General features: G+C 39.7%; 1 protein-coding gene across 1 annotated transcript in view; it reads right to left on the bottom strand.

Annotated features, from left to right (window-relative positions):
- Window positions 1-1,215: 1,215 nt before the first annotated feature.
- Window positions 1,216-10,155, bottom strand: part of LOC122123305 (zinc finger protein 2-like) — a 35,971-nt gene continuing 27,031 nt past the window's right edge. The window contains 2 exon segments of the mRNA XM_042697660.1: window positions 1,216-1,305; window positions 3,245-3,409. Coding sequence (XP_042553594.1) covers window positions 1,216-1,305; window positions 3,245-3,409 — 255 coding nt within the window.

Genomic DNA, 10,155 nt, shown 5'->3' with positions numbered 1-10,155 from the left:
AGCTGACAGACAAGTGCTCAGGCCCAGAGTTCAAGCCCCAGGACCAAAAAAAAAAAAAAATCCTCCCTAAAACTAAATTCCTGAGACACAAAGAGATAAGGATCAGGAAAAATCTGGGGTGCTCCCAAGAATACCTGTGAAATGCAGTTTTCTTTTCTTTTTCTTTTTTGGGGGGGGCAAGGGTCCAGTCATAGGGCCTGAACTCTGGACCTGGGTGCTGTCCCTCAGCTCTTCAGCTCAAGGCTGGCGCTCCACCACTTGAGCCACAGCGCCACTTCCGGCTTTTTTTTTTTTTATCATGTGGTGCTGAGGAATCAAAACCAGGGCCTCATGCATGCAAGGCAAGCACTCAACCACTGAACCACCATCCCATCCCTGAAATATAGTTTTCATTGTTCAAGCCTACATTTGTGATGAATTTCTTTATTCCTTTATCCTTTTGTTTTGTTTGGTTTGGTTTTTGGTCATGCCACTTGAACTGTGAGCCTAGGAACCATCTCTCAGCCCTTCATCTCAAGTCAAGTGCTCTACATTTAGAGCTAAAGCACCAATTCTGGTTTTCTGGTTTTTATTGGAGATAAGTGTCTCACAGACAATGCTGGCCAGGCTGACTTTGGACTGCAATCCTCAAGTTTCAGCCTTTGGAATCGCTAGGATTAAAGACATGAGGTACCAGCACCCAGCTTGCATTTCTTCTCTTTTATGTCCCAGCCTTGGGGCTTGAACTCAGTGCATGGACACTGTCCCAAAATTCTTGCTCCACATTAGCACCCTAGTACTGGAGCAACAATTCCACATTCAGCTTTTTCTATGTATGTGGTACTGAGGACTTGAACCAGGGCTTCATGCATGTTAGGTAAGCACTCTACCACTGTTGCGGGACAGCCACAACACAAACAGTGCTCTGGAAGGGCAATGGGATGATAATGGAACAGACTGAGAGAAGGCCAATGATGAATCTCTCTTTATTCCAGCAATAACCTTAGCTATAGACACTTTCTAGATCTGTCCAGTGCTTGCATCACATTGTTCTAGGACTCACTGAGTCAACAAGTGCATACCATATGCATCTTTCCTCATTCTAGTTCAACCTTTGTCCACCAAACTCCTAGAGGTAAGCCCCCAGGCCCAGACTCTAAAAGGAACACTCCATCCAACAAAAAGTGAAGTACATATAGCACTGAAGGTTGGAGTCCGTGGTTGTGGATCTTTTGCTCACCCCTTGCCAACTCCTGGCACCTCAGGGTCTGCACCATTTCCCCCTTTATCATTTTGTAAATTAAGCAAGTGTCTATCAGCCTGAACCTGGAAAAAGCAGCAGAATGGAAGAAAAAAGATATACCAAAACAAGAAACAGGAAAATGCCTAAGAAATAGCAAACCCTCCCCCACAGTGTAACCCCCGCTTTCACTATATTTGATGTCAGTATAACATGTGGAGGAGATGGGGACAAACAAGTCGTTTAAGGATTCAGGTGGACCTGATGCAACAATGAGAAGTACAAAGTGACATGTCAAAACCAGCTTTACAATGTCGGTGTGGGGGGGTGAGGGGGGGTATGATTGGGTGGGGGGAGGGGGGAGGCTGGGAAGGGAGGTGAAGGGTAAACAAAGGAGGAGGCTGCAATGCTTGGTAAGAAATGTATGCATTATCCTGCCCATATAATTGTAACCCCTCTGTACAGTATGTTCTCAAATAAAATATAATAAAATTAAAAAAAAAAAGAAATAGCAAAAAGAGTGCTATTTCCCAAGGTGAATCCCTGCAGGTAATGGAGAAGTGATACAGCTAAGCCTGCGTGGTGGAGTGACCAATACCAGATATCTGACGCTGAAGCTGCGTAATGTCTAAGTTCAAATTATCAGAGGGCCAGATTCCTCAAATATGTCACTGGATATTGGTCCAAATCATATTTCCATCATATTCAAGAGGGAAAACACAGATGTACTGACAATTAGCATGACACATCATTTTAACTGGGTCTTTAGCAGGTCTATGTGATTATCAACATACATCATTGCTGTTTCTAAATCATAAAACATATCACAATCATTTTATCCATTCCTATATGCATCCCAAGGTACCAGAAATGTTTCAAACTAAAGTATTAACATGTTGTGCTGTATATATTGTTTCTGCAAGGATGATAGGAGAAGCAGGAGTGCTAGCAAGAATAGTCAGGGTAGCAATAATGAGGGCAACCAATATTCCCCAAAATCTGCAGCAATGGCTAAGAGTCCTCTAAACCTCAATAGCAAACAGAGACCCAAACTTATTATACCATGGTTCTATCAACTGACATGCAATGTAAGTTAAGGGGATTGCACAGTAAGCTAGGATTACTCATGCAGTTAGTGAGAACATAATTTTTCCTGCAAAAGGCATTAAACACCACCCCACCCTTGAAAACCATACCCAGCCCAACTACTAGCATGTATGGATACATAACACAAGCTTGCACAGTAAATGATACAAAACCATGAAACAGGACAGGTCTCTGAAACAGAGGTATGGGATGGTCAGAGGCATTAGTTCAAATAGGCCTCATGGCAGCAGTCAGGCTCAAGTTGTCAGGGTGAGCTTGTCCACACAAACTGACAAACATGGGAGCCAGCAAGGTACCACTGATCATGTCACTCCTCTGAGACCAGTCCTACCTTACATACTGGGAGACTCCTACCACCAGACCAGTGGACAAGATGTGAAATCCACAGGCCCTCCAGGACGATGGATCATCACAACCATGGGAATCGCTGGGCATAGTGGAACCCAAGAGGGATGCACCACATCTCCTGCCAAAGAATTTTTGCAAGTGTTATGCTTAAGCTCCATCTTTTTCCATTGTTTCACCTTTTCTTTCAAAGGAAGTCAGACCCATAATCTATCCCTGAATACCTTACATATTTTTACCTTCTACCTCAGGATCGGCAATAGTCAATAACTGTGATCAATGAAGTAAGAGGATATAATATTTGTATAATAATGAGACACGTCTGTGAGCAATGAACAATTCAAACGTAATGTAGTAAGTAAATTCTATTTATATTAGTACAATAAACATGATACATAGAAATGAATGTTTGAAAAATGTAACCAAGAACAATGACAACTATGGGACACAGCTAGTCTAGGAAGCACCCATTTTTACCTGATCCTTATGTCCTTGCCTCTCAGGAACTTACTTTTAACTTTTACAGAAAGAAAGAATTCTACCTTTGAAAAGAGAACTGCACTTTGGACCCACCTCAATAGCTTTTGCTGCCTGCTCCTTTGTTTCAAACTCCACAAACCCAAATCCTTTTGGATCTCCAGTAGACTTATAATGTGGTATACTTATGTAAACAACGTTGCCACATTTCCCAAATACTCTTTCAATCCAGCTGTGATTAACATTTTTGGGAAGTAATTCCTGTAACAAATATTAATAAATTCAAAATATTTTGTCTTTAACGATGAATAAAGGCTTGTCTCTTAAAACTTTCCATTAAATGTACTTGCCACATAAAAAAAAAGAAAGAATTCTTTTTCCTTCATATTTTATAGGTGCTCCAATGTTGCCATCTATACATCCAAATGTGCCTCATGATCTCCATTTTCATGAGGAATAGCTAAGGTCCACTAAAAGAGGGATGGAAAACCCTTACACTGGAGGACAGAATATCAGGCATGAAAATTTCCTACACAATCCTTCCCAATCATGATGTGGGGAAAGGATCATCAACAATCACAACAAACCCTTAGGAGACAAGCTTAGGATGTCGGATATGAGGGAGGGAGGCAAAAGATTTATTCCACAGTGTAATGGATACAGTCTGGGAAGACAAGTCTGAGGACCCCTAGATATGTAGCCTAGACTTGCTGACAGGAACTTCTAGGGTCAGAGAAGAGGTAGAAAATCAAAACAAAATAGGATATGCAAAACAGAAAAGTAAAAACAGACTGGATTGGAGCAAGTAATGAAACTTCACATGAACCTGGACCTGCCCTGAACTCTACCTCCTCCCACATTCATCCTGATCTTCCCAGACAACCATTTTTTTTTAACAGTCTTGGAGGAGGAGTACCATTTTCTAAGAAACCCCTGAGAGGAAATTTTTCACTACTTCCCTGAAGCAATTAATAAAAGGAAGACAAGTACATTACAGCAAATGCTCACAGACAGTGCCCAAGTTCTGAGTTCAAGCCACAGGACCAACAACAAAATGAGAGATTTTCTTTATAAGGAAAGGCAAATTTCAGACACAAATAACCAAACACTCCTTAAAATTTCATAGATAGAATTTGGGAGTTTCTGGGAAAGTAATGAGTAGAATTTGACAAATCAATTTAATTCAAAGATTATAAAGTATATCTGTTTTTAAATTCTGTTATTTCATTCCAGAACATATATTAGAACAGGGGAAGATGATGCCAGAATCATTCTTTTTACTCTCTGCACGAACTTTTTTTTTTTGGTCGATCTTGTGGCTTGAAACCAGCCTGAGCACTGTCCCTGCGTTTTTCAGTTCAAGTGAGCTCTCTACCACTTGAGCCACAAGCCACTTCCAATTTTTTGGTGGTTAGTTGGAGATAAGGCTTATGAAATTTCCTGCTCAGGCTGGCTTTGAACGGGGATCCTCATATCTCAGCTTCCTGAGTACCTAGCATTACAGGCATGAGCCATTGGTACCCAGCTGCAAATACCTTTGTAAAGTGAGAGGGGAGATATTCAAAACTTTAAGAAGAACCAGAGACATAATTTACATTCAGCAGAACGTTCTTTTTGAACAAAAACAAAAATAAAATCTATGTAGATTCATAACCTCAATTATATTAAAAGAACTAAGAATTAAAAAGCCAAATTATACAATGCTTCTAATATATTTGTGTTTTTAATTGGTCTCACAATATTTATGTTGGTAAACTGAATTTTCAAGAAGAAACTCACCTAAGTTCCTTCAGCTGGGAGAGAAAGGTTCCCATGCATCCTTGCACACTTAGGACCAAGTGTCTTGTGCAAGTCAAAACCCTGTAACAAGCCCACTTCCTCTAGGTGAATTGTGCATTGCATTCTGGGAATTGTAGTTTCTGTCGGGGCATAGATCCTTTGAAAGTGTGTGGGGGGAAGGGGGGTGGGGGGGCAGATGTGCCAATGCCTCCTTGTCCACTGTTTGTGTTTTTAGTTTACAAATTCGGGTTACTTTGCTTTTGTCTTGCTGCTGGAGGTGCTCTGAAGTACAGCTTTGCACACCATAGTCAGAGCCAAGAGGTAGAAGCCCAGATTCTCTTTTTCAGAGGAACTTGAGAGCTGAAACATGAAGGGATCTGAGGCTCCTAGCAAGAGTCTGCCCTTGCCATTTTTCCCCAGTCTGGAGTGGATGATATTTTAGGGCTCATAGGTTTGTGCTGCCATTAGCACTTGTTCCTCCAGGTGCCAGAAAGTGGCTCACAAACCTCTGATTTTCAGACAAGGAGAGTCAGGAGTTGTGCGTTTATATTCCTGAACCTAGAGATTCTGGTACTCACCCAGGTGACTTTATTAACTTGCTTTTTGTGAATTGAAGCCAATGAATGGTAAACATTCCTTGAAAATGTCTTATATAAAAATACTGATCCTCTTTTCACCATCTGAATTTCCTATGGCTTTTGAAACTTTCAAAATGCTGCTTGCACAGACACACTCCAATTGATGGGTCTGTTCTGACAAATTACAATTTCTCTACTAATTTAATTAGCCTATTTTACATCACTTAAAACGAAAGAGACTGGCTGGGCAGGTGGTTCAGTGGTAGAGTGCTTGCCTTGCATGAATGAAGCCCTGGTTTGATTCCTCAGAACCAAATAAGCAGAAAAAGCCAGCAGCGTACTGTGGCTCAAGTAGTAGAGTGCTAGCTTTGAGCTGAAGGTCAGAGGGACAGTGCCCAGGCTCAGAGTTCAGGCCCCACACCGACAAAAAAAAATGAGAGCGATTTCCTATACATGTACACCAAAAACAATTGTGAAAATATAATTTGAATACAATATAATGCCCTTGATATGTGTCTGCCTGTCCTGATTCTTGAACTCAAGGTCTGGAAACTGACCTTGAAATTATTCCATTCAATGATAATGTTCTACCACTTAAGCCACATTTGCACTTCCCACTACTTTGGTAGAGTATTGGACATAAGTCTCTCAGACTTCCATATCCCCCTGGCTTCAATCTGTGATCCTTGTAGGGTTCCTTCATGTCCTTCCCAGGGGACCACAAGCAGGCACAGGAGAAAGATGAGTATAAGGTTTATTAGAAGGATCATATTTCCTAGGACAGGGAGCACAAGCATTTGTCCCTCTTCAGGTTGCAACAGGATCTGGGGGGCAGGAAGTGAGTTAAGTACATGCTCAGGTGAGTCTGAGATGAGAGAGGGGGTGGCCAGCTGTAGGGAGGGAACTTTAGGTCTGGGAGGAGCTCAGGTCTGGGTGGAGCTGAGGAGTAAAGGTGAGGATAATACTAACTTTCCTCAGATCTCAGCCTTCTGAATACCTAAGCTTCCAGCTATTAGACATGATAGCACAGTTACAATGCTCTTTTTTAAATTCAGATTATATTCTAATGCAATAATATGAAATAGAAAACTTGAAATTTTCAAGGCAGGATGTTCAGTCACTAAGGTGTATGAGGACAGTCCAAATCCCAAAACACACAGAAAATGCCCCCACCTTGAAATCTGTAACACTCCTGATCTTAAGTATTGTGAATGTGAACACTTAGTCTATAATAAATTCTTTTAAGTTTTTCAAAGTAAGAAAACATTCTTGTGACAATAAAACCCAGTAGGAATGTGCAAGTATTGCTTTTAAAGGATTCATAGTGTCTTTCTGAGCAAAAACAACCTCAATGATGTATACAGAATAGATTTTCACTTTTTGTATATGTCATTGTAAAGGTCATGTATTTTATATTAACAATTACCTTTCTAAGTAATTGTAAAAACTACATCACTACTCGATAACAGAATATCCTGTGTAATCAACCAATAAGTACAAGCAAAAGCACATAGGGACATAATTTGTTGGTTTTCATTTTGATGGATCTACATTTTGGGGTGTTGTATCTTTTAATATTGTGTAGTAACACATAATACTTCAATCTACTGGTGCCTTTGCTGGGGATGGTTGACTGGGATTTTGTCACTCCTCTGACCAGCATTTTATGTTGCATCTTTATTAGGCCCTGTATCTCCAGCAGAATGGACATGATTCTTAATATGACTACTTAGGAAAGTGAGGGACTTCTCAATCTGTGTTTATATCATCAGTACTGATGTACTTTGGCCAAAGCAGGTTCAAACTCAAATTGCAAGTCATTGTACCAAGGTATGCTAATTATTTGCATAAAGGGTAATGTGCCATATGACAACCATTACTGAAATATTATAAAACAAAAAATATGTGTTGTATATATTTTATCTCAATAACTTTGTGTGAAAATACTGTTCATAACATACATGTGTTTGAAGATGTAAATAAATGAGGTAGAGTACAAATAATCAATGGGGTCCTAAGATATCTTTACATTAATAGAAAAATAGTTTATATATCCCTAGATGTATTTCAGTGATAATTACTTTTAGTGAACAGGTGGCATGTTTTCCTTTTTGGGGTTCAATTTTTCAACAATCTTTTGTAGGAGCTTTAGTTTTTTTTTTCTGTTTTTCTTTTTTTGGGGGAGGGTCTGGTCCTGGGGCCTGAACTCTGGGCCTGGGCCCTGTACCTTAGCTCTTCAGCTGAAGTCTAGCACTCTACTACTTGAGCCACAGTGCCACTTGCAGCTTATTTCTTTTTGCTTATGTGGTGCTGAGGAATCGAACCCAGGGCCTCAGGCATACAAGGCAAGTGCTGTACCACTGAACCACCTTCCCAGCCCCCATGCATATGTCTTTAGTGGACACTTTAATGCTCTTTTTAAGACAGGAATGATTCTTCTCCCATAGGAAGGCTTTTCCAGCCCACATATCATGTTTTGAGCAGGCACATCTAGGGAAAAATCCCGCAGGTTCTTTTCTGACTCCCTTATTTGCCTTCGCTACTAGCCATGGTTCCAGAATCTTTATTCATTGTCAACAGCAAGAAAGAATGAAAGGATCTCTAGTGAGATTCTTTTATTTCTCACTTTGTTTGACATTCCATTTTATGAACCTAAGGGTGTCCAAGATTGAACAAAAGAAAAGAAAAAAGAATCAGCTTCAGGAACATGTTTCTAAAAAAGCTAAAGATGTAGCTGGACACCAGTGGCTCACACCTGTAATCCTAGCTACTCAGGAGGCTGGGAACTGAGGATCAGGGTTCAGAGCCAGCCCAGGCAGGAAAGTCTGTGAGACTGTTATCTCCAATAAACCACTAGAAAACCAGAAGTGGTGCTGTGGCTCAAGCAATAGAGCGCTCGCCTTGAGCTGAAGAGCACAGGGACAGAACCAAAGCCCAAAGCTGAAGCCTCAGGACCGACAAAAAAAAAAAAAGCTGAAGATGGCTTGGAGATTTAGCAGATTATAAAATCTGTCATTCTAAGTTAAGTGCACATATGCTTCGGTTTGTTTCTACTTTTTCTAGTGTGAGAGAAAGTTGTCCCACTAGTTATGTGATTCAGTGACACCTAGGGGATGACTTCTCATAGAAGGTGAAGGATGGCTAGCAACTGGTCTGACATCACATCCTCATATATAATATTAAACTATCCTAATGAAATTTTACTGGATTTGCTGAAATAGTGTGGTCAAACATAACTTCAAATATTCTACAGGACTGAGTGAGCTATAAGTACTTCCATTAATCACTGTAAATACTCTTGGACTGCTTTGTGGTCTTTGTTTTACTTGAAACTTAGGCTGAGTTTGATGGTATTTATAGAAATCTCTGTTTTTCTCTATGGTGCTCTCATAGGAGTTCTCTTTCCTATTTTCCCAATTCATTCTATTTTTCATGTTTATTAGCTTTTTTTCTTTCTTTTGTATTACATTTATTTATTGTGAAAATACCATAAAGGGAGGTTACAATTACATGGGCAAGATAGTGAGTACATTTCTTATCATGCATTGTTGCCTCCTCCTTTGTTTCCCTTTACCATCCTTCTTTCTTCTTTTTTTTTTTCAGTTGTAGGTCTGGAACTCTGGGCCTAGTCGCTATACTTAAACTCTGCAGCTCAAGGCTAGTACTCTACCCCTGGTGCCACATCGCCACTTCCAGTTTTCTAGTGGTTAATTGGAGATGCAAGTCTCACAGATGGTCCTGCCTTGGCTGGCTTTGAACCTCTATGCTCAGATCTCAGCCTCCTGAGTAGCTAGGATTACATGCATGAGCCACCACCATGTGAGTTCACTAGCTTTATTTCTCTCTTCTCTTGTTGACTATTTTTCTCTGTCTCTTTTTCTCTTTCATTCATTCTGCTTCTCTTTCCTCCATTTGTCTCTTAATTTTTCTTTTCTTCAAATGATTTATCTGGGAAGTAGATTCTCTTACTGATCAGTTTTCTTTTGGTGACATGGCTCTTAGAATTGACATTTTTCTTACTCATTATACAGGAAAATTGTTGCTAAACATAAAATAATTTGAGTTTCCAGATTCTATTATCTTTCTCTGGTTTAACCTCATTTGATGTGGTTCCTGCAGTTTTCCTTTTTCTTCTTGCTCTGCTTGAATATTTGCATTCACTGATATTATAACATAGACGTTGGTTGTGAAAATAAACATACAGTAACTATGGTTTTTGTTTTGGAAATATCACTAATGGAAAATTCTGACATACATATGCTAAGTAGTAAACTTTAATCTCAGGAACGTCAATACTAAATAGCATGTGTGGCAATGTATCCTTGGGAATCTAGTGGAAGAAATGGTTCAGGAATATGTGACACATTTGAGCAATAGTCAGTGAAATCATCTGCAAAACCAACACAGATTATAATAATTTGTATTTTTGTCCATGTGTGTTTGTTATTAATGCTATTTGTAGTGTGTATTTCCAACTAAACACTGTTTGAGCATGTGTTCAAACACTTTCAGTTTGTTTGTTATTTTAGTAGGTAAAATAGATATGTGTGTCATCCATATGTCTTCACAGAATCCAAAATTTGATTTTTCCATGTTTCTTTGGATGATAGGTCTTGCTATGTAGTCCAGGAAGCTCTTATTTGTTAAATA

This window comes from Dipodomys spectabilis, unplaced genomic scaffold, assembly GCF_019054845.1.
Source record: "Dipodomys spectabilis isolate Male_0828 unplaced genomic scaffold, ASM1905484v1 ptg000227l, whole genome shotgun sequence".
NCBI lineage: Eukaryota > Metazoa > Chordata > Mammalia > Rodentia > Heteromyidae > Dipodomys > Dipodomys spectabilis.
Note: the sequence above shows the minus strand (reverse complement) of the source record. Positions and strands in the feature narration are given on the sequence as shown.